At 33.7% G+C, this 26,163-nt stretch overlaps 1 protein-coding gene across 2 annotated transcripts in view; it reads right to left on the reverse strand.

Annotated features, from left to right (window-relative positions):
* DTWD2 (DTW motif tRNA-uridine aminocarboxypropyltransferase 2) overlaps positions 1-25,754 on the reverse strand; it is a 93,781-nt gene extending 68,027 nt beyond the window's left edge. Inside the window, exons 1-3 of one of the 2 annotated variants that reach the window (XM_039848511.1) lie at positions 25,417-25,754; positions 5,945-6,035; positions 1,979-2,073 (exon numbers count right to left, since the gene is read on the reverse strand). In XM_039848511.1, coding sequence (XP_039704445.1) covers positions 1,979-2,073; positions 5,945-6,035; positions 25,417-25,634 — 404 coding nt within the window. In that variant the 5' untranslated portion in view covers positions 25,635-25,754. The remainder of the gene's footprint in view (positions 1-1,978; positions 2,074-5,944; positions 6,036-25,416) is intronic. The other variant, XM_039848510.1, reaches the window with a different exon arrangement.
* Positions 25,755-26,163: the final 409 nt, after the last annotated feature.

Genomic DNA, 26,163 nt, shown 5'->3' on the forward strand with positions numbered 1-26,163 from the left:
ACCAATAAATAGCATCTACAAAAATGTACAGGTAATATCATATTTAACAATGTTCCTTGAGATGTGGATCAAGGCAGAGACGTTGGCTTTCACCACTTCTAATACACAATGTACTAAAGGTCTCAATTATTGCAATAAGACAAGAAAAAGAAATAAAATACATAAAGATCAGAAAAGAAGATATATAAATGACCCTATTCGACTGGATAATGCTACTTACCCAGAAAGTCCTAGGGAATCTAAAAAACAATTTATAAAACTAACATATGAATTTAGAAAGTCAATGGATACAGGGTTGATATGCAAAACCCAATTGTTTTCTTATATACTAGAGGCAAAAAACTGTAGGTAAGTATTTAAATTCCATTTACAAAGGATACTAAAAGTAATGTCTTGTAATCATTACCCCATGGCTACATCATATACTCTAACAAAAGCCTAGCTTAATCATTCAATTATAAGATTAATATTAAATTAATAATCATAATCAGCTTTAGTTTAAAATCTATCAGTGAATAATAATTTACTGAGTAAGGACTATATCAGGCAAAAAAACTAAACTACTTAATATAATAGACTCAAAGTGGGTGGACTATTTGGCAAGTGTCAAGCTTGTCATCCCCAAGCACATTCATGGAGGGGTTAGATGGCCAAATATCAGGAATGACCTAGATAGTTTCCATTTCTATCACCACAGATGCTCATCACTTTGCAACAAAATAACCTAGATCAAGCTGGCAGATCAAGTGGATCCACTTGTACATATGCATCCACCCAAGAATTATAGAGAAACTATCATAATAAAGAGCATCTGTGTGAAAAAAGGGTCACCGTGTAAATGACGTGGCTGCTCCCCATGAGCAGAGCTCTGGATCTCACTTCTATTCCTCAACAAAATGGCAAAATTCCTAACAGCAGCACCAAACCCTAAGCAAATCTCTCCTCTGAGAGGGCAAGGTAATGCAAAATTTGAAACATAAAATTCTATATGAGAAAAGTGTGCCTAGCCAACAGTTTCATTAGAGAAGGAAAATAAAAAAGATTATATAAAGCTCTAACATGATTTTATTTTCACAATATGAAGCTAAATAATAAAGGAAGCTAAAATAATAAAGGAAGGAAAATGTTTGCTCATTTCCCTAGGCTTAGTGCTAGTACTGGTCTAGAATGTTCATAAGTGAACTGAAAAATAAATTTCCATATTTTCAAAAGAATTTAAATTTTGCATCTAAAAATATATTTAACTGTGCAGACAAAATCAAAGTAATTTGTGAAGACTTTGTGAATGGGCAGAAAAGCAACAAATGTGCTTCAAAGGTAAGAAAAGACTTATAGAAAATGTAAATGTATATACAGTATATATTTTTATGAAAATGGGTGAAATAAGATCTTAATGTGAAATAAGATCCAAGAATATCACAGAACTGTCAGTGAAGATATCAACTAATGGGCCACTGCACATAAAAATACTAGACCTCATCAAAAAGAATACAACAGGAGAAGACATATATATGAGATGCCTATAACTAGAATACTAAATATAGTTCTTTAGTCACTACCTTAGGAAAGCCTTAATGGGCTAGAAATGGATAGATGTTTATTTATATAAATGTACGACATATGTAATTATTAAAAAAGAAAAGAAAACTGAACTAAATCGACTACAAGCACCCTACCATCTTGGACTAAAATGAAATAAACAGTAAATATATATACCTTTTAGGCCCAATAATATATTAATATGGGATTCAGATAATGCTATCATTCCTTTGTTTATTCCATTTTGGCCTGTTTTGAGGGCAGGGTGTTTTTCTTTGTTTTGCTTTGTCTTGTATTATTTTGAGAGAAGGCACAAACTGAATGTGTTGACCACTTCCAATATACCATGTTCTAGGTCTAATGAATAAGTTGAAGGAAACCATTTTTAAAGATCTATGTAGAAGAAAATTATTTTAAATTGCCCTAAAAGTTAATTTACCTTTCTTCACTGAAGCGACGACCAATTTTCACTTTACATTTGTCCTGGGGTAGGCATGCTGTTAGTAAAGGAACTGTCCGCAACACTTTGTTTTCCTTTAATTAAAAAAATAATTAAAATGTAGGCTTTTAATTAGACATACTTTTTAAAACTTTATGATGAATATCTGATTTATAACATTATATAAAATTTTACTACAGAACACAATTTAATAAAAAGACTATAGTTTCTCTAATTTATCAATATTAAATAATACAAGTGTATATTTTTATCCTATTTGGGTATGTTTAGAGGTTTAGAGATCAAATAAGATAACATTAAATAATGGTTAAGATTATGAAAAAAGTAAATTTGTGTTTAATTAAATTGAAATCATTTATTCTAATCAACTCTTTATTTCAATAGTAATTACATTTTGTAGTATGTCAACTTGAAGAAAAGTGCCTAGATCTTTATGCCCGGAAAGCAAAGAAGTGTTCAAAAAAACAAAACATGGGGCACATCAAAGGAACACAGAAGTCAATCTTAAAGAGCTCCCAATGGCCAAACTGGAACAACCTGAGCAACAAAATAAGTAAGAGTACTTGGATTATAACCCAAAGTATAAAATATAGAGTCCAGATTGATATAAATAAATGACTGAATAAATAAATGGGAAGGAAGAGACAAATCTCTATAGAAGAATTCCAAGTAATAAATGTAAATACTCCTCACTCCAGGAGATGGAGCTTAATCTCTTCCTGACATTGAGTGTGGGCTGGATTTACATCCTTACTACCAAAGAATAAACAGCATGGAAATGGAAAAACATAAAAACTTTAGAGTGAAAAAATCTGGTGACCATTTCTGTAAATTCCATTAACTATCATAAGTGGTTTTTTCAATGCTCTATCTTCCAACACTAAAAACGACTTTTCTTATTGTCACAAGAATTCTATCCTTAATCTCAGTAGAGCCAGGTGATTAGCTATTCTGCATTAGCCTCACATTTTTCTTGGTTATTTTGGTCTACAGGGCTCACCCTGGCTCTTCTCTGCTGGGAATGTCTTTCTTGATCAAATAAGTAATAGAGCCCCTCTCTAATCAGTTTACCTATACACAGTCCAATGTTATCTTTATCAATTTATATAATCCTGCTCGTATATATACTCATAGTGATAATTTGACTATTTTTTGTGTCTGCAGAAAAATGACAAAGTCTTTAATGAATATCAATATTACTTTCCTTTAGAAGTATCAGTTCCTTAGCAAATTAATATACAAAACAATAATGTTACATATGAATTTACTAGATTAAAAATAAATTTATAATTACACTGTGTTTATAACAGAAAAAAATTATACTAACAGTATTCAAACATCACAAACACATACACACACACCATTATTTAGGGATATTTCTGTGTTTACTTCTTTTGCTTTTGAGTCCCTGAAGTATTGATTAAAATAATATGTAAAAAATAAATTTAAAGATGCTGAGAGTAGTTAAATTGACCTTTCTAATGAAAAGTTGGAAAAGAAAATAGAAGAGTAAGAATTTGCTAAAATTTCAACTTTGAACATGCAGCAGGCTGAGGCACTGAGAGAACGTGAAAATAATGATTTGGAGCAGCTAATATATAAATGCGACTAGGAGGAGACAGGTAAGAAAGGAGTTTTAGGACATTTTACAATGTTTCATACTGTTTTCTTCTTTCTTGACCATCACCATAAGACTTTGACACATACTTAAATAGCTTTCCAAACTTTTATCAAAGTAACACATGGATATATGTTTTGTTTTGTTTTTTACACAAAAGTGTATGATGTTCCCAGATACTTCCTCCTATACCACTTATCAGAAGCAATCATTCTAACTCTTTTATCTGTATCTATTGGTAGTTATCTTCGTATTTCTAAATATGTGTTTTGCTATTTGATTTATCGATTTTAAATACTGTCTACAAACTACCATTTATTATCACCATAATAACTAACTTTAAACGTACATAATTCAAAGTATATTCTAGATAGATGGTAGATGGATGGATGGATGGATGGATGGCAAGGCAGGCAAGTAGACAGATAAATTTACTATTCACAATAAACCAGTAAAGAAGTACCTTTTATCATATCCATTTTACTAAAGATGAAAGTGAAGCACAGAGAATTTAACTTGCCCAGAGTTAGAGTTTACAGAGCCATTAAGGATTTAAACTCAAGCAATCTGGCTTCTGAGCCTTTACTCTTAACTACTGTACTTTATAGACACAGCCTCTCATAATAAATGAGGATTCAGCTTTCTTACATCACTCCTTACCCTCACATCTTCTAATATTTTTAGTTAAATCAATAAACAGTGTTTACCTCATAATGGCTACATATATATTGTTTAACATAACCTTTCTTGTAAAGTTTTTTGTTATTTTTGAGATAACTGGTTTGTTTTCATCTTTAAGGAATTTTCTACATACATATAACTACTCTTTGAAATGTTCCATCATATCGCCACCACATCATCCATTCCATCAAGTTTTCTTTTTCCAAAGTCACCTCCTAGAGCCTATCCAAATAGTTTTCAATTACTTTTTAGAGGCAGTCATCAAATCAGCATAGTCTGTTATTGAAAACAGTGTACTGAGATTAAGAACAAGGCAGCTCAGTATTACTGAGCTAGATTAAGATTGGAAAATTCCTTGGGTGATAAGGAAAAACAAAATGGACATACTTGTATATACATAAAATATAACTGTATCATACACAATTATAAACTGATCACCTAAATTGTGAATTAACCATGGATGGATGAATGGAAGAAAGGAAGGATTTGACATTAAAACTGCCAAAAATCAATTGAAACACCTATATTTTAAAAGCTATCTTATGTCTGGAGGCACACAATAAAAAAAAAGGCACCATGCCATGTATACCACAAAATGAAAAGATCATTCACCATCCAAAGTTGAGTTTTAGCCAAAACTGTTATGGCCAGTAAACTATCATTTTATGCAAATCTGAGCTGCACAGTGTTGTCAGTTTAAATGCAATAGCATAATGCTAGTGACCAAACTGTCATAATCCTGACCAAAGCATGTTGTTGTTAACGTTGAAAAAAAAGGGTGCCCAACAAATGAAATAGTTAACAATTTGTAATAAAATAATAAGTGTTTCATCATTTGAAAAAGAAGAAAAACAGATTAATACCTTTTACATTTTGTTAAAGTCTTCAAGAGGTATAGGCTTCAGAAAGTTTAAAAAAAATTAGTCCTTCAAAAACCTCATTCAATCTAGGATGTCCTAAGTGCCTAAATGCTGGAATAGTTTTAACTTCAGTTTACACTGAACCCATTTTGTACTATGCACTGACTAGTTCTGTTTTAATTATAATCTGTGGTTCTCTATGACTTCCTTCACTCCCGTCTTCATTACTAAATCAAGAGTTATAAACACACATACATACCTACACATGCGTAACTGTCACTAATATAGGACAGTATTAATTAAAAACTCTTTCTATACAACATATATACTATAAAATATACATATTTGTTTTATTCATTTAAAAGACAAAAAAAATTTATATATTCATTTTATAACACTAAAATACTGAGCTACTTCTGTTTTAACAAGACATTAATGAACGTAAGCTATAATTAAAATTTTAAAAGCAATGATTTCTTAGTTCTTTACTCACAAAAATCTCAGTTTTTCTTCAGACAAAATTGTTGGAGTTATAAATTTCTACACTATTCAACAACATAGTTTTTTATGAAATAACACCATTTTATGAAATAATATAGTTTTTATGTCTCTCCAAAGCATATGATACTATACTATCATATATTATGTAAAAGAGAAAGCATTTACCATCAATTTATTTTCAGAAATGCTAAAGAGCTGAGAGGGATGAGTATGTTCATCTATGTGTTTCCTCTTGTATACTAATATTCTGTTTGAAATTGTGTACTTTACAAAAATTTTACTCACCTCTGCTGGATGCTGAATTATGTACAAGTGGGTAGAGACATGTAGAGGATACACTGGTAGAAATGGACACAAACACACTTTCTGAGGTCGGCTAAAGAGCAGAAAGAAAAAGAATGTCTGTAAATGTTTAAAATATAATGATATGACAATAACCTAAAACTTGAACATAATCCAACATCATTATATAAAGAGATTTGCTAAAGCTGCATTCTTTTCAAATGAAACACCAAGTATGAATTTAATCACTCAGACTTTACATATGAGAATTTGGAAAAAGATTCAAGTAAATTCTTTACCATCTATGTAGATCAAAGTATCGCAAATAATCTTGTCTTAGTTATCTTTAGTGGAAGAATACTCATAAGTCACCACCATGATCTTTTTATTCATGAAGCAACACTTCTACTAACTTGCATTCCAAATCGAGAACAGATCTTATGTCAAAGAGAAACCGGGCAACTTTTGTAAAATCCTCTGAAGCTGAAGGAAACAAGATAATGATAAAATATTAGAATATAATTGCCACCTAGAAGAGAGTTCTAATCAAACCTAGCCATCGAGCAATATGGAGAGCTTACCAATTGAGAGAAGAAACCCAAATGGGGGCCATCAAATTATATTTGGCTAGAATTATATCCACAGAGTATCTGCCTTATCCACAGTATATCTGCCTTTTTCCCTTTTGTTATTGTTTACTGTTGTTTTTGTTTTACTTCCTTTTTAGTGTTTTACTATTGTTCCAGTAACACTTATGTTCATTACAAAATTCAGATGGAATAAAAAGGTATACTTCCCATCTCAGTACTCCAACGTAGGGCACTCTTTTCCCTAGAGGCAACCAATGACCAGTTTCTTGTATGTCCTGAACTTTACCGTTAAATCTTATATTTGATATGTGTATTTGTAACAGGAAATTTATCAAGCAGCCAGATATAGTATATATGGGAGTAAATTTTCACAACAGGTCACTATTACAGGCAAACGTTATATGCCATTACAATGGTATACAAGTGAATGTTACATTAAAGGGAATTCCCAACAGCATACTTACTACTACAAAACTGACTGCTATCAAGTCCTTCAATTTTACATATGCAGTTATAGCCTGAGGTAAGAAATGCTTATATAAATAAACCAAGGAGTGAGTAAATTGGTTCAATTATATTTACCACCTCACTCTGCAAGAAACTATCAAATCTATGCTTCTGCTGAAGAAATTCACTAGATAACATCTTAGGAAGAGGTAGAAATGTGTTGTACAACATGACTCCACGCCCCTCTCCTCCACCAAACCTAGAGTAAATGATTGACCCAAAGAAAACCAACGCACTCATTTTCCAGTGACATCTGAAATGATTCGGTGACATTACGCTGCCCTACACTGGACTCCCTCTCAGGAGTGTTAGGGAGAGTCATTCATTGGTCACAAGAGGAATAAATACAAGTAAACAGAGAAGAGCACACACTGATTGATGGAACGAGATGTACTGACAAAGAGATCATGGGCTGAAATTGGAAAGGATTCCTCATTTAGTATAAGAATAAGGAGGATGAGGTACACTCAAATTCTAAAATTTTAAGTTTTGGCCTTTTTTTAATATGAAACTCTGTATATGACTGAAATGCACGATCAGATGCCAGTAAAATTATTTTTATAAAATGTAATTTAAGATCAGATGAAGACATTTAAAAAAATTCAGAATTTAGACTTTAATATCTATAAATTGCATGATTCTAAGAATATAAAAGAAGGCAAAAAAAAAAAATCAATGCACTAAGCAAGAAATAGCCACATGTCAACAGAACCAAAGAACTGCAAAATTCGACAAAGGAAACAAGCTGAGTGGAAGCTGCAGACTTCTGTGGGTAGCAGAAAACTAGGTAAGTAAACCCTGAAAATAACATCTTTAGCTCACAACATATGTAGTGATCATAAAAGTCCTTAGTATGACAGGATAGTGCAAAGAACTGCTCTGAATACTGCTAGCTCTGAGTTTCATGTATGATCAAATCTTCTGTTCATCTGGGGAGGGGGAACCCTCAGTTACCTAGGATGGTAATTTTCTTACTGGAAAGACACCTTTGAACCTTAGGAATATTCAGAATTAAGTAATTTGGAGAATTGCACTTCCAGGATGATAGGAAAAGCTGCTTCACAGATCTACTCTACAGTGAAACAAGCAAAACTGACAAAACTATTTAAAAAAAATAACCTTTAAAGTCTCTGAAAATTGTCCTAAGGGCATATCCAAATAAAGAAACATTATTCAACAAAATCTACTAAAATTTGGTATTGGGACAGTTTGTGGCATTTGAGCCATAGCCCATTTCCTAGCTTGCCCCAACTCAGGTTGACAGAAGCTCCACTGCAGGTAGGTGTGGCCTAGGGAATGGAAGTCTCTCTCAACTCTTAATCAAGGCTTACGTATGCCACAGAGAAAGGTAGGTCATCAGCATTTCTCGATCTCTCCACCTTCAAGGTAAAGAGGCTAAATTCCTGGTAGTGTGGCTAAGAGAGCAGAGGCTCCCTTATCCCACCTATAAAACAAAAAGCAGAGGCTCCCTTAGCCTCCATCTATAAAACAAAAGCTTCATCACATCGCAATAGGCTGAGAATACTGGGGTCCCAAATGCCCTCACCCCAGTTCAGTGATAGGACACCAGAAAAAGCAAGCTAGTCTACAGTCATGCTACCCTGAACAAGCCCGATCCTATCTGATCTCGGAAGCTAAGCAAGGTCAGGCCTGGTTAGTACCTGGATGGAGGAGACCACCTAGGAAGACCACCTGCTGTAGGTGTAAAAAATTTTTAAAAAATAAAGGATTGTAAACTGACCGGGTCTTTGCAATCTGTGAGGTCGACCAAGGGTTGCCTCGCCTAAAATAAATAAATAAATAAAATAAAAATTTTAAAGGAAAAAAAAGAAAAAGAAAAAGTAAGCTAGCGGCAACTGCCCCAGCCTGTGCCTAGAACAGTGGCTCAAAGAGTTTATCCTGAAGAAGAGGCAAAGTATAAGAAAAGAGAGCTCTGAAGCTCTCCCCAAAGTAACTATCTGAAATATAATGTGAGGAAGTTCAAGCCTAAGGGTGCCCTCAAAAACAATAACTCCTCTTAATTTAATTAAGAACAACAAGCTAAATCATGGGTTATCTAGTTCATCAGAAAGAACCAGAGAAAAAGACAGTTAAGAAGAGCCTACCAGCAGTTAGAACAATCCTTAAAGAGGCTTGTTTTGACTTCAAAAATTATCCCTACCAAAATTTAATATCAGACCTATGAACAATTTATGCCTTGGGGCACAGTATCAAAACACGGAACAATCAGCTGGTAATTAGTGGAGCTTAAGAGGCAGGACACAATACCAAAAGAAGTCATTTTTAAGAAAAAGATCTAGAGAAGAGACAAAGAGAACCCTGCTAAAACCATTAGAATATTGGTGATGTTTGCACAATTCAATATAACAAAAACCTCTAAATTATACATTTTAAAAGGATGAATGTCATGCTATGTGAATTGTATCTTAATAGTTATTTTGAAAAATGTAAAATGCAATGGAAAAAGAATGTTCAACCTAATTAGAGGCATTTTATCACTATTTGACATATTTTGCTATTTGAAAGTGGGTTTCCCACCTACAATGTAAGCTACATGAGGTCTAGAACTTTGTCTACTTTTTTCACTTTTATATCCCAGCCTCTAGCACAGTAAGCTATCAATAAATACTGTTGAATACAAGAAGAAATACCTAAATGTCTTTTTCCTTCTAAGTAATTTCTTATCTCATTCCTTCATTTTCTTACATATCAAATATTGATCTCCACTTCCTCTCTAATACTCAAGCAATTAGTTTCTATTATAAATGAAATTCAGAATCTCACATATTTCTTTGTTATAATTTGTAATCATTCCAGTAAGTGACAGCAAATAAGAGGTGAAAATATTTAATTAAAAAAGCAGCTAAGCACTTTATGTGTAAAAACTGTAACTGTGACTCAAGCTAAAACTAATTGTTTTGGCTTATGCTTTGACATGCACATAAAACATCATTACCTATTTATTTTAAAGCACATCTCCTTTATTAACCTATGTCAAATTATAATTCCCTCAAACTAATAAAACCATAGTTCTTTAAAGTATTTTGCATTCCAATTGATCAAATTTATATTTAGCAAGTTAGTTTACAATATGAATTAGCACTTGTTACTTTAATAGCAATTTTTTCATACTTTCCTTCTCCACAATGGTCAGCATGCACTGCACTGGTAACTAGCTGTCCAAATGTCAAACCACCTTACCAAACTAGTGGATAGGTTCACAGTAAATGCTCTCCTCATACTAAAATCTTTCTCCAAAGAACAAAAAATCTCCCTACATCCAAACTTAACACTTAAATACTTAAATATTTCAAATCGATAATGAATTAAACTGTTTATAAATTCAGTAAAGTTCTATGCAAATATTTACTGTATACCTAACTATGTGCCAGACATTAGGCACTTGAGACAATAAAACGAAGGTTCCTGCTCTCATGGAGCTTATTTGTGCTCGCTGTGCCAGAAAGAATTTCTTAAAAGTTCCTTACTTTATATGAACTATTAAGGTTGACAGGGGGAAAAAATATCAGATAACTTATTATTTATAAATAATAAACATTCATTTTTAAGCAAAAATTAAACTACTTCTTGAATTTATATAGATCTGAAGAAGAAAAATTAGTATCTGAAAAAATATCAACTAGTCAATTGGGTATAGGTCAATTGGGTATGACTATTAAGATATGTCACTGACAATATGTCATTGTCTTGCTACGTGATCTTGAGCCCATAACAGGTTTTCAATTGCCTCTTTCATAAAACTAGTAACAAAGCACCCAGAAAGTTCTCGGGATAACTACTGAGTCACAGGCAAATGTTATAAAAATATAATCATTTATGACTATATTTTTCAGCTAATATATAACAGAATGTCAAAGTAAAAGCTGAGATTTTTCCCTTGTCCACATTCAAGATGCACTGCAAATGTATGATAAATACTGTTTTCCATCACTGGGGTTTATCTTCTTTAAAATCTATACAACCAAATTAATATTAATTATGTTCTTAAAATATATATATGGAACTTTCAAATAATTTCCCTCAGGGAATGTTATAAGTTTTTTCTTCTTTTCTTATTAAGGATTATATGAATAAATATGTAGGCTTCCTGTCAGACTAAGATTAACTGGCTTCTGAAGTGAATGGTACAGTACAAGAATAATCTGTCACTCTGGGCATGCTATCTCTGACAGCCTATAAGCAAATGGAATTATATCTGACATATGACTAGAGATGCTAGGACCTACAAAAAAATCTTTCAAAAGTTTAATTAATATCCTATGTAATAGTCACTGAATGTGATTTTTCTCATAGTACTAATTTTAACCAAGAAAATCTCACACAGGCAAACTTTAAAGATTAGTAAACAGATTTACAAGAATTACTATTTTCAAAAGATTTCTTTTACCCACTAAAATAACGCAAATGTAGAACCCAGAAAAAAATAGTGCACTTCAAATACTCCAATACTCCACAAAATTTAGTCCCAGTATAGTGAAAAAGCAAAGAACAAAGAGTTTCACAGCCTTCAGTAGGTTAATTGAATAGAGACACTGCATAACACATAAAAATGCCAACAACTAATTTCAAAACAGGCTTTGAAAAACTACCACAGTGCCCTCTACTGTCACTTTAAATAAATAATCGGTAAAATAAACCTTAATTCTTAAATTTCTGAAACTATATTTGATATAACCAATTACAGAAGAAACAGCTCGTTGTTATTAATATAGTATAAGAAACTTTCATCTCATAAAGAAAAATAGCATCTATCCTGTCTGATGGCTTCAAGTATAAATAACAATAATATTCTCATATCCCCTAAAACTGTTGTTATCAATACACTATTCTAGTATATAACTACCTTTGGGAGTAGGGGAAGGATAGGTTTAGGAGGGTAAAAAAAAAAAAATCACTGTTATAGAAGAGGAAGTAACTCTATAAAGAGAATAAATATCTTTAGATTAGATTTTCAGAGACCTGTGCCCCAGAAGACATGCCTAAAGCAGTGGTCTCCAAAATGGATTAGGAAAAATGACCCAATGGGGCACAAAAGGAAAATATTATCACTTCTATTTATAACTAAGCATTACTAATAATTCGTATACAGAATAACAATCCCTCCTAGGCGTGGTATATGAAATGATTATGCATCAGGATATGTGGTATCCTGATAAAAAAAGAGAAGTTCCATAACATGGAATGTTAACAATGGCACCCGCAAAGAAACTATATACAACCACCAAGAATCTATATTGATGAAAATATAATTACACAATCACAATGAACCTCAATGAATCACAATAAAGCGTATGACAGAGCTGTTTCTTACTCCTAGTTCAAACTTTTTATTAGTTTAAAAAATCTAATCAGATATGACAATAACTTTAAAAAGTAGAAATTATAAAGATTATTTGTATTGTGGATTCACATTTTACCATCATTAACAATGAACTTCACCATAAGTATATATCATGCCTCAAAATAATGGATAATGATAATGACTCCATCACAATTAGCAAGACTTTTTTTTTTTTTTTTTGACAGATCCTGCCTCAGGTTTATTTATACACATAGCACAGGAGGACACCAGACCCATGTAGACAGCAAGGGTCACACCATTCCTTCCATCCTCACATCAGCAGCCAGAGGGGGCATGACATTTTTAAATAGTTTATTTCACCATTATCTCTTCCTTTTTAATATCAATTTTTGTGTATGTTTTATGAGGTACATCATATATTAATATATAATGTATATAAGTAAATGTGTATTATATCTATTAGAATTATTACATCCTATATTTTTTAACCAACTATAGTACGTAATCAAAATAACAGAGATCTCTGGCCTAGAGATAAACTTGTTTCTACTATCAGATCTATAATTAAGAAAATTTTTAGTATTATTATAATTAAAGAAGCCTTCAGAAGACTCAGACGCCTGGAAAACGAAAGCCTTGTGTACAGAGAGATGACTATATATGGCAACTATATAAAGTCCCTACAAAAACTGCAATGAGAAAGCGACAGATCAGCTAAGACTGAGGTGAGCAACTATACTGTTATGCTATTTACTTCTTTCTGTTCTATAAAAATGTAAGCAAACATTAAAAATAGCAAACATCTTTCTTAATAGCAAATTAAGTTAATCACTCTTCTGCAAACTTATACTTTTAGAATTTGTCTTAAATATTAGTTGCTTAGCTATGTTCTCTCTCATGCTCAATTCACTATAAATTCTAGAGAAAACAATTTCTTAGTTATTTTTCTATGACCCAAGTTGTATACTTATTGGTTATTGGATACTGCAAAAATAATGATTGAATGAAGAAAGAATACCTACCCAATTTATCAAAGTGAGACTCTAGGTCCATGTGTAGCAGAATTCTATGCTCCTTATTCACTGGCCAACTAAAGGGAACAGGATGAATGTACATCCTGACAAGCAAGGAGTCAAAGGTTTAAGTTGTTCCAAGGACTAGTTATCCCTCAGTAGAAATATTTTACAAAGAATAGCATAGATTAAAGGGACCATGTTACTAAGAAACATTTTCATTTTGTGTATTCTTTCCTTTTTCCCTTACCTGTATTTTAAAATATAAACTTTGTATAGCTGATATTTTTAAAAAGTATTTCTCCTAATTTTATATAAATGTCCATTTACATAAAAGAGCAAAGAAGAATTAAGAATTTTCTTTGTTATGATAAAGAAAATATGATAAGGTTTAAGTTAGTGTTACTTTACCACATAAGAGAATACAATAATGCTGTGAATAAGCCATTAATTTTGATGACCCTGAAAAAAATGTTTTTCATCAATGTAACATTTACTTGTATCAGAAAAGTGAGTACTTTTGAAAGCCCCAGGATGAAAATCTCCATCATGAAGCAATTTATATATAGTGACTTGTAGCATTAACACACACAAAATTATTTACTATAAAGAAGGCTAAAAAATGTCCTTAATCTCTGAATCTAGAAAAACTACCCCAATACGGGAGAAGCTAACAGCAAAATAGACCAATTTCATTAATAATAATGGTGATACTTCATGGGGGGAAATAAAAGAGGAAAGAGGGAGGAAAAAGAGGAAAAGAAGGGAAGGAGAAGGGAAAGGAGGAGAGAGGAAGAAAAAGAAGAGAATGAAGGAAAAAAGGTAAAGAGAAAGAAATTAACATTAACTGCACACTTTTTGTGTTAGAGGCACTATCCTAAACACTTTACCTTCATTTAATTCTCATAAAACCTGTCAAAGAGAGGGGTATTATTGCCTTAATTTATAGATGAAAAAAACCAAGGCTTAGCGGGGTTAAGTTTCTCAAGAGAAAACAGAGTTGGGGCTAGAACCCAGTTCTATCTAATTCCAAAATGTATGTCCTTAATCAAAACATATTGTTGATTCCACATAAGCATTTAATGTTCAATGAAAAGTTTTAACACATATTTCTAACTAGTTGCCCTTGGTCCCAAAAGGCCTAGCACTAGAATTAAAACATTTAGTGACAAATAAATTTAAGAGTCTGAAAGAGATAACCAAACAGCAAAAGGTCAAAGCCAAAACGTTCATAAAATTCTCCAGTATATACTCTATAAGAAATTAAGAATACGTGGTTAAAGACACAAGAAGAAATATGAAAAGGCCAACGCATAGGAATCTAATAGTATCACAGAGAACAGAGACAAAGTCAGAAGTTAGATGAAGAAACCATTCAAATTTGGAAGACAGCAGGAAGGATGAGAAATGGTTTGATGTAAAACATAGTATTTGACATGAACCTTGAAATAGAATTTTACACAGCAGAGATAAGAAGCATTTGTTACACAGAGAATAAAAGAACAAAGTCAGACAGTAAAACATAAAAAAAACACCCTGTCTGGGGGAATGGTTGGGGTAGCTGGATAAAGGGTTTGTGAAGGGTAGGGTAGAGAAAGAGACAAGCAGAACAGGCGGAGGTCTGATCTTCAGGGCTATCGATGCCACACTAGAGTCTGGACTCCATCCTTTACCTAAAATATAAGCATGGAAGGTCTCCAGGAAAGAAATAAAATACGCAGACCCAGGTGTTACAATTTAATTCACTTTGTTGAAAAGGAATTGGGTAGATGACAAAATGGAGGCTGGAAAACTACTTCAATTAGTACAGGGATATAAAAATTCAGGATAGAGCAATGGCATTGAGAAAAGCCAGGTACTAGTGAGTAGTTTAAATACCCACCTCACTGTGAAACTCCAGGTAGTGGTTCCCTTCCACCTCTCTTCCTAAAACACACTATTCATATTATAATTACAATTGTCTTATATGTGTTTCTCCCTTTAAAGTTCCTTAATGGCAATAGCCAAGTTTCATTCATTTTAATACCCCCAGTACCTAACTTGGTGAAAGGCTCTAGTCACTGGTACCCTGGCCACAAAGCTATCTTAATATCCTTAAAATCTCACAATGAGTCCTAACATCTTCATAATATTCTTTGGTACCCTGGCCACAAAGCTATCTTAATATCCTTAAAATCTCACAATGAGTCCTAACATCTTCATCAGTTTCCTAGACATACAGTTAGGTCTAGGCGTATGTGGTAAATGTGGGTAGATGGTAGTTGTCATAAGGGGTTATGAGGAATTTCCACATGCTCCATTATATATTTCTGTAATGTATAATTTTTTATACTGATTATATACCACTTTTGTATTAAGAATATTTTCAAAAAGCTTTGAATAGATGCCACTTCAAAGTTTCTCCAGTAATTTGTGCTTTTCAAATCTTTTCACCAGTTTCTTATGACCATACTCACATAAGTTAGCTGATGATATGCTACAATGCCAGTCTTATCTCTTTAGTACATATAAGACAAAGTCAAAAATAATTATGAAAAGAAAAGATCAGGCGTTATACTGGTTAATTAAATTAATAAATTAAATTAATGCTTTCCCTAATAGTTCTCCAGAATTACAAATTAAAATTAAATCAGTAACAGTGGTATGGGTTAGCAATTCTGACCCTAGTATACAGCTTTATGTGTATACTAGGCCTGAGCCAATAATATGCTATATTATGCTATAGATAATGCAATATGCTATATGCCATTGATAATGCTATAAATAGATATGTTACAGATAATGACAGCCAGGTCTCTCACTGCCAAAGAAAGAAGTTACAAAATAAAGAAAGGAGAAAGGCCAGAATGAACTGTGTTATTGAATGGAACTCATGGTATGCATGTACATATACTAGGCTATGTGTACACAGAGAGAGAGGAGAGAGACAGAGAGAAAGAGAAAGAGAGAAAAAGAGAGAGAGAGAGAGAGACTCAGAAATACACATAGATGTAGACATATGCATGGGTTAGTATATATATATAAATGTCCTATTTCTGTCCACTGATAAGATGGACATCTCAGTAACAATGAACACACCTAGAGCCCAGATTTTAGTTTCTAATATCATTTTCCAATAAACCATAGCTTCTTGGAGAAGTGGATAGGGAAAATACAGGGTGAGCCTGGACCATCTTATGGTACCAGAAAGTAAGTTCTCAAAAGAAGAACAAGCCTCTCAAAAGGGTCCAGGAGCCAACCTGAAAAGTTCCAAAGAGCCCAGAGGAACAATCTCAGCAACAAAATAAAAAACAATACTATTGGATTATATTCCAGAGAATAAAATAAATGTCCATAATTCCATAGACATAAATAAAATAAACAGGAAGAAACAGCTCTTCCATATAGAAAAATTCCAATCGATAATTGTAAAAATAATAGTCTAAATAGAAAAACACTATTAGAATACCACAGCAATAACAGTTATAGGCAAGATCGATCCACTGATGGATGCAAAACTTAGTAGGCAGAAATTTGAGAGAAAAAAGGATATCTTCATAATCTCAAAGTTACCCCACCCCAAGATATTTATTAATTGCAAAGGGGAAAAGAGTAACTTTACAATAGAAACACCCAGCAGACATCACTTTCACCAAGAGATCAGGGTTAATCTCACCAGGAATAAAGCATATCAACATCATGGACCTCTGTGCCAAGAAGGACACATCTTACTGTAGTTTCCACCAAAAATGAATAATCTCATTCTAATCATGGAGAAAACATGAGTCAAGCCCAAATTGAGAGACATTCTATAAAAATAAATGACCAGTACTCTTCAAAATTATCAAGACCATGAAAAATAAGAAAGTCCTGAGGAGCCATCACAAACTAGAGGAGACTAAGGAGATATAATAATTTATAAGGCCCTTGGTTAGATACTAGACCAGAGAAGGACATGAGAGGGAAAACTGATGAATTCTGAAACAGTTAATAGTGTTGTACCAATGTTCATTTCTTAATTTAGATTAACAGAATTTGTTGGGAGATAATTCTCCACAGGTCTTTTGCATTTCTGTATGTCATATGAGTGAGGCACTAACTACCCATTCTGGGCTACCTTTTCGAAGATGTTTGTATGGTGAAATACGTTTGAAAACAGAGATAAATTCTCCTTTTGGAGCAAAGGGCAGGTTTGCTTGCAACTCATTATAAAAGATTCAAGAACCCTATACTCAGGGTTCTTGAGCGAAGACGTAAACCCACTGGGTGCACGGCATCCACCTAGGCTCCTCTGTGAAACTGCCACAGGACTTGGGGAAGAAGAGGAGAGCAAGGGAAAGCACAAAACATGAAGCTCACACCAGATGCTATGTCATGAGTAAAAAGTCTTTTAAAAGTCTTTGACCCAAGAACCTCACGTCTTTTGCCAGCATCCATGAAATTATATAGCAGGCTAACTTATCCATTTGCAAACAAGATAAAATCTCAGACCCTTTACATTTCATGATAGTAGTATTGTTATGTACAATAACCATATCGGTTTATTGGGTGAAGGGTATACGAGAACTCTCAGTACTATTTTTACAACTTTTGAGTAAATCTAAAATTAGTTTTAAATTCTATGAGAGGTAAACACACAATGTAAATATATATATATATGCCTTACTGTTAAAACGTACAACTGAAACTTACCGGATTTCATTAACCAATGTCACCATTAAAAAAATTTAATTAATTAATTAATTAGATTAGTGTTAAATAAAAATTAAACCAATCAATAGCCACATACCAACTCCTCCATTCCAAGAGAAAACAGTAGTAGTAGTAATAATAATAATGGAGTCATCATTGCCACTGTGTAATTTGTATGTATTACATTAGGTTGTCCTCTCAAAGAATTCATGATTTGTTGGGGGGGTGGCATGGGAGAAATGGGTGAAGGGAGTCAAAAGGTACAAACTTTCAGTTATAAAATAAATAAGTCATGAGGAATTAATGTACAGCAAGACAACCATACTTAATATTACTGTATTGCATATTTGAAAGTTGCTGAGATCTTAGAAGTTCTCATTATAAGAAGAAAATATATTTTGTAACTATGCAAGGTAAAGAATGTTAACTAGACTTATTGTGGTGATCATTCTTCAATGTACACAAATATCAAATCATATTGTACACCTTAAACTAATAAAAGGTTGCATGTCAATTACAACTCAATTTTTAAAAATTCATGATTTGCTAGAGCAATAATCATCACTGCGTTTTATCAGTGATTTCATCTCTTTGGGGGTTTGCATTAAATGTTCAATTTCAAGTACATTAAGTTTTATATACATGTCTTGTCTGTTAACTACTTAAGTGACTTGTGCATCAGCAATTTGGTGGAGATACTAGAACTCTTGTATATTGCTGGTGGAAATGTAAAATGATTGCAGCTTCTATGGAAAACAGTTTGGCAATTCCAGAAAAAGTTAAAAATAAAACTACCACATGACCAAGCAATCCTACTCCTAGGTTTAGATCCAAAAGAGTTCAAAGCAGAACCTAGAATAAATATTTGTATACCAATGTTCATAGCAACACTATTCACAATAGCCAAAAGGTAGAAACAAACCAAGTGTCCATCAACAAATGGATGGATAATGGATAAACAACAGAACAGATAATGGATAAACAAAAATACTATATACATACAATTCAGCCACAAAAAGGAATGAAATTTTGATACACACTTTAACACGTATGGACTTTGAAAACATTCTAAGTGAAATGATAAGAAAGATAAATACTGTATGATTATACAAAGTATCTGGAATAGGAAAATTCATAGAAACAAAAAGTAGAATAGAAATTACCAGGGGATGGGGTAAAGGGAAAGGGAAGTTATTATTTAAAGGGTACAGAGTTTATGTTGGGAATGTTTAAAAAGTTTTGGGTATAGACAGTAGTAATGATTACACAACATTATGAATGTATTTAATACCACTGAATTCCACACTTATAAATAGTGAAAATAATATTACGTTATGTATATAGTAACACATTTAAAAAAAAAGTTAGCCTGCCAAGTAACATGTTCACGTAAACAAATGGATTAGACACATTTCTATCAGGTGAATCTCTCTAACCCTTAGCGAGGAGACTCATTCAATCCCTTTGCATTTTTTTTTGAGTAATCATGTAAAATATCTACTTATTTCACTACTTTCTCTTTCCTCACAACCTTTCCACTAGGCTTCTAAACAAAGAAAAATTAAAAAAACGAGCAAACAAAAAACTCAATGGAGGTAAAAAAATAATAAATTCCTGCCAGTAATAGCTTCAAATTTGCCTTTCAACAAAAAAGTGAGGAGCCGCTAATAGAAATGAAAAGCTGACTATAGGCAAATAAAGAATTCAGGAGATAAAAGCTTGATCTTAAAAAAAAGACAATAATTAAAATTGTTCATCCCAAAATAATTAAAAGTAGCCCTGAACAAAGGAAAATGAAAAAAATCTATGGACTAAAAGAAGGCAAAGAAAGACCTCATTGGAGGTATTTATTATATGCAATAGGAAAACAAAGGCAGTCATACTGTTCATTTCATATAATTCATTATTATGTGGTGTACTAATAAAATATGAAAGCTAAAGCAGCTCTACCTCTTACTAGTCACGTGACCTTGAGAGTCTATTAAAAAGGGAATAACTATTTAAATCACAAAGCTGTCTTACGTATTGAATAAAAATATCTTATAAAAGCACTTTGTAACCTGTAAACTTTTTAAGTAATACCAAATTTTAGAATATACTGTCTCTAAATATGTTTTCTCACTACATAAGCACTAACAGAACTATGAATTATTAATTTTGGGCAAATGCACTTTAAAGAATTAACATGCTTTGATGTCCTTTGAAGAAAACTTCTATCAGAGGGTAATAATATAATTCTTGTTTTTCTTGGGGAAAATAAATCAAACATTTAGAAAGCTCTAATGTGGTTTTTAAAATTGGCCACTCTTCTTTGGAGACTTAATTAAGATTAAAAAATTCCCTTTGCTCAACTTTGAACATACGATTAGCTTGCAAAGCAATTTGTAAATCAGTTAGCTTTCCACATATATTACAAATGAACTACTTCAAAGAATAAACATATTTTCTATACTAACAGGGAAGAACAAATTAACTTAATAATTTTCTCTTGGGAATATAATACTTTTGATATCCACAGAGAATTTGTAGATTATCTAAGTTTTTACCCTAAAAATTATCATCAATAATCTAGTTGATTTTAAATTTACTAAAACAGTTTGTTTTCTAATTTTAAACGTTGATGCCAATTCGACAATCTTAATTATTCTAAACTACCCTAGGAATTACCATTTTTCACTTTTACCTACCAAACTTGCAGATTTATTTACCCTCCTGCTCAGGCAAGCTAGTCACAGCGACATACATGGGATCCAGAATCTAAAACAAATGCCTACAAGGGGCAGGAAGTTAATCACAGATTAATTAAGCAAGAATTACTGGGAACTATGGTGATCTGGGCAGATCATGCCCAATCTAAAAGGTACAGCCAATACACAGCTCAGCCAACTATTGCTCAGAAAGGTGACTCCCAAGCTGCTAGTATTCCTGTTCTCACAAAAGCCACAAATCTAGATTTTTATATAAAACATCTTGATTTTTAACTGCTACCAACTATTTTAAAAACTGATGAAATACAGTTCGAAACATCTATGGGCTGTCATTTTGTGGCATCTGCATTCTTCCTAAACACCCACAGTCTTCCTTCCTTCCCTCTCTCATGATTTCATCCCCATCACTTTTTTCTCCAGAATATCCAAGCCTAAAGAATAAGGAAAAGGTTCAGATGTGGAATAAAGGCACTAGATATTGTTAAAGGGTGCAAACTTGGAACTAGAAGACGAGTTAAGTTCTGGAGACTTAGTGCACAGGCCAGTGATTATAGTCAATAATACTGTATTATATACTTCCAAATTGCCAAGAGACTAGATCTTAAATCTCACCACAAAAAAAAAAAAAAATTGGTAATTACATAAAGATAACTAATATTACTAGTGGTAATCATATCGCAATATATGTGTATCAAAGCAACAAGTTGTATACCTTAAACTTACATAGTTACATGTTAATTATATCTCATTTTTTTTAGAGATAAAGAGCTAGAGAATATTAAAGTTCAGGCAACCGGTTAGTAAGCTTGAAGTAAACATACATCAGCTTTAAAAAGTATGAAAATCAGAGCTACTCTTGCAGCCTAATGGCTCTAGTTTAAATGGTGACTACAGCAACTCTGCAAACAAAATTATAAGTCTTCTTCAGCATGGAGCAAGGTCAAGTGCTTGCATGAGCTGGAAGCCAAGTTGACTAGAGCTGGAGACCCAATTCTGCTACTTATTTGTCACCTCTACCTTTTCATCACTCAACAATATCATCAACTCTAGAATGCTGCTATAAGAAATATCATATATAACATACCCAGGTTTCGTAGGTAAGCTGCAGATGACTGGTACTTAATAAACGGGTGTTAAATACTTTGGTGTGGTTTATTATAATCCTTACAACTTTGTACTTTTGCAGAAGAAAGCACTAGAGAAAAATTTCTGTCTCAGGGTCTAGCTCTGTCAGTTTATATGCATGTTCTCCCTACTAAAACCCTCCCTCAGACAGATTAAAAAATATATATATATTCTATATTATGACCAGTAATTTGCAAGTAGCTCTTACATTTTGTCCTTAGGCTGAGAGTAATATCCATAGAAGATATAAAAGTATAATTAAGATGTCTAGCATCTTTACTGGAATGAGGCCCTAGTTCGTCTTAAAAGTCAAGCCTTTTATCACTGTATCACCATCCAGTTTGGATTTTGTTTAATAAAATAAAGTATAAATTATGATAGCTAAAAGACACCTATTGGAGTCAAACTTGTCACCAACATTCAAATATAAAAATACTTCAGTAGCATGTTCATTGGGTTCTAGTGCATTAGGCTCAAACTCTCTACAAAGCTTATCTGGCCTTTCCCAATGCAACCACCACTAATCTCTGCAGCCTCATCTCTCATTCCTTCTGCCAAGCTCTCCAAATACATTATATTCTATACACTGTACTCTGTATATGCTGTTCCCTCTAACAGAAACATGCTTTTTATAAAATCTATAACTTGCAATAACAAATTAGTTTGGGATCTTTTAAAGAATATTCCATTCATGTTTAAGATGTCGTATTTCTAAAGAACAAGATTCTGCTGAGAAGTTAAATAACTTTGTAATTCCTGAACAAAACTAATTTTTGGAACTCCCTAGGCTCCCTAGACAACTATAGTAATGTGTTTAGAGAAATGAATATTGTTTTAAATAAACAGTCAAATAATTGTGACTTACTGATAATTCAAATCTAAAATTATTATAAGCATAAATGTAAAGAAGTTGACCCAGAAAACTAATAAAACACTAAGAGCCTAATGAAATAAAATATAAGGAACATCAATTAGTTTATATTTTGATAACACCTAGTCTCCATATTTTGATAACACCTAGTCTCCATATTTCTAAAGTTATATTCTAACCAATTAAAATAAATAAACTGCATACCACACCAAATGGAAGAAGAGCTTTTAAAAGGTAGAAAATTTCACTAGAAAAAGAAAGGTGCAAAAATGTTAGAATGAATTATAACCCTAAAGTATTAACTAACTATAACTGAAAATAAGCTAAAATCCATCAGGTCACTTTTATTTATTAAAAAGCAAATCAGGTTAGGTGGTATGGGGAGCAAAAAGCATTTTTAGGGCATGAAAATTCTTGGTATAATCCTATAATGGTGGATATATATTAGAAATTTGTCCAAACTCAAAATATGTACATCACCAAGAGTGAATTCTAATGTAAACTATGGACTTTGAGTGATAATGATGTGTCAATGTAGTTCATCAGTTTTAACAAATGTACCACTCTAGTGGGGAATATATTGATAATAGGGGAAACTATGCACGTGTGAGCCCAAGGAATATGTGGGAAATTTCTGTACCTTCCATTTCAATTTTTCTATAAATCTAAAACTGCTCTAAAAAATAAAGTCAATTAAAGAGGGAAAGCAAATCAGAAAAATTATAAACCTCTGCTAAGCATAGGAGACTAACTTTTTAAAATATATATGCCATTTATAATTAGCAATTCTAGAAAGACTAAAAACTACATGATAACGCTAGCATGATATGTAGCGCTGGATTTATATTTGAAACACTTTTCTTTCAGCATCCCATTAAGACCCCTTCACAGAATTTTTAAGTGTTCTCTCCTAACACCTTTAGACAACTTGTTTAAATAAACTGTATTCAACACCCATTCAGTTCATATATGCAGTCCCTTCTGAACACAAATTATTCATTCTCCACAAAGGTCTATTGAGTGTCTACTACACATAGAACATTTAGAGAATATAAAAAGTCCCTTACATTCAAGATCCCGTCTTAAGTTTTACAACCAGCCCTGGTAAAAATTCAAAATGTCCAAGGTAGTATACTCCAAGTACTCAAGTAGTAAAGACATTCAAACAGTCTGTCCTATTCTTCTTGGAATACTTTTCTCCTGGCTGGATCCTTCTCATCTTTCAATTCTCAATATAAATGCTATCTCCTCAGAAATCTTTCCTGACACCATCTAGCTATTTTCTATCATAGCATTCCATTCTTTTCCTTCATTGCTATAGTTACATATTTGGTTTCTTGTTTCTAGTTTATTATCTGTATGCAATAAAAGACTGAATATTCCACATGCATACAGACTCCACTATATTACCAGTGATGAACAAAGCACATCAAACACTAGTTAAATGAATGCATAAATCTGGTACTCAGGAGAAAGGTATGAAAGGTATGAAAACTGGTGAGATCACTGGTGGGAGGTATGTGAGGTTAGAAGAGAATCTAGACTCAAGACCTAAAGAAGCTCAATATTTAGAGTTCAAGTAGAAAAGGCAAAGAAGAGTAGGGCAGATAAGTCAGATAAACCAAAGGGAAGCTAAAGAAAGAGTGTGTTTCAAGAAGTATTCAACGACAGAACACTGCCAAGAGTTCTAGAAAAAAGTGAACAGAAATAGATTCATTGGAGTTTATCTCATGGAGATTACTGATGACTTTAGTGAAAGCCATGTCAGGGTAGTGTAGAATCTGATGACAATTTTCATAGTGATTCCGAGATGATGAAGTAGAAGCACTATGTAATAGTTTAAATTGGGAAGGGCAAGAGATATGTGACAGATGGAGATCTTCAGTAACCAAGGAAAATGATCCTGAACACTCAAGAGGTAAAGAGAATAGCGTATCTGAATCGCATGAGATTCAAACAAGCAGGGAAAGCAATTCTCACAATCCTCAAGTACACCAGCGTGATGAGGTAATCCTGAAAAGTACTTAAATGACTGGGCACTGTGAGCATTCAATAGTGTTAGTTGTTGTTAGATAACTAACTTTAAGTGTCCCAAGGAGGGCAGAGACAATGTCTGTTTTATCTATGCCTGCATTCCCAGGACCTAACACAGTACCTGGCACACAGCAGGTGCTGAATAAAAATTTCTAAGAGAATTCAGAATTCTGAATACAATCTTACCTATTGTAATAGTCACCTTGATTGTCTCTCTCCTCTAATCCATTTTTTTATTTATGAGATGGTTATGTCACGTAAGCATAAAAGTGTTAACTGCTACAAGTATTACTGTCATTAAGCCTCACTCCATTAGACTCAAGTTCCTTGACAGAACTGTCTGCTCATCACATGACACGCTGAGTGCAGGAAGTAAGGCTAAATAATCATGAATCTGGATAAACGGCTTCTAACTAAAGAACTGTGACAAATATTTCACAGTAACTCCAAGGTCAACCAGCGTACCAGCCACCCTAAGCACGGAGATGCCAAGAAAGCGCTCCCCAGGGACAGGGGTCACAGCAGCCGCCTCCCCGGCAGGGGTCGCTGCAGCCTCCTCCGAAGGCCGTCCCCCGTCTCAGTCTATGTCAGTCCCGCCCCACCCCACCCCAACCCACCCCGCCCGCGGTCCACCTGCAACGGCTGCATTCGGGCCTCCGCTCGGCGGGCTCCACTGGCAGCTCCCATAGCCCGTCCGCACCGGCGCCGTCCACCTCTTCGCCCAAGACTGCTGCCGGCGGCGCTGCGCCTCCCTCCCGCCGCTCCTCCCCGTTAGGCGTCTGAGAACTCGCGGCCCCAAGCGGCCGCGCCACGGGGTCGCTGAGTGTTCCCGCCTCTTTCGGTGGCTCCATGGCAGGCGCTCAAGTTGGCTGTCACATTGAGGCCCCGCTGCCGCCGGGGGGCGCCACACACTGGAGGAAACGGCTCGCGCCGCGCGGCCCCACGCACGCACACCACGTACGGGGGCGGGTCTTCGAAGCTTATGTGCGAGGTCCCGCCCCTCGGCAAAGAAGAAACGAACCCATTGGTCAATGGACGTACTTTCACCTAGAACCTGATAGGAAAGTGTGGGTCGTCCTGGGGAGCCGGTGAGATTAGGTTTGTATCACAGGGACAAGTAAAGGAACCCCCTCTGAAAACACCTGAAGTAGCAAAGTGGAAAGAACCTTCTTTAGTTTCATGTATTTAAAAATGAAAATAAGATGGAATGCTGGATTTTCCACCTTACCGTGGCAGTTTTTCATTTATTAATACTTTGTTACTTCTATCAATAGATTTACCACTAAGAGTAGTAGGGCGATACTTAAAGTGTTTATTTCACTATTAGGTTTTTGGTTATCTTAAAATCTAGTTTGTGAATAGAATACAGGGCTCTTGTTT

This window comes from Pteropus medius, unplaced genomic scaffold (genome assembly GCF_902729225.1).
Source record: "Pteropus medius unplaced genomic scaffold, Ma_sr-lr_union100, whole genome shotgun sequence".
In the NCBI taxonomy this organism is placed as follows: domain Eukaryota; kingdom Metazoa; phylum Chordata; class Mammalia; order Chiroptera; family Pteropodidae; genus Pteropus; species Pteropus medius.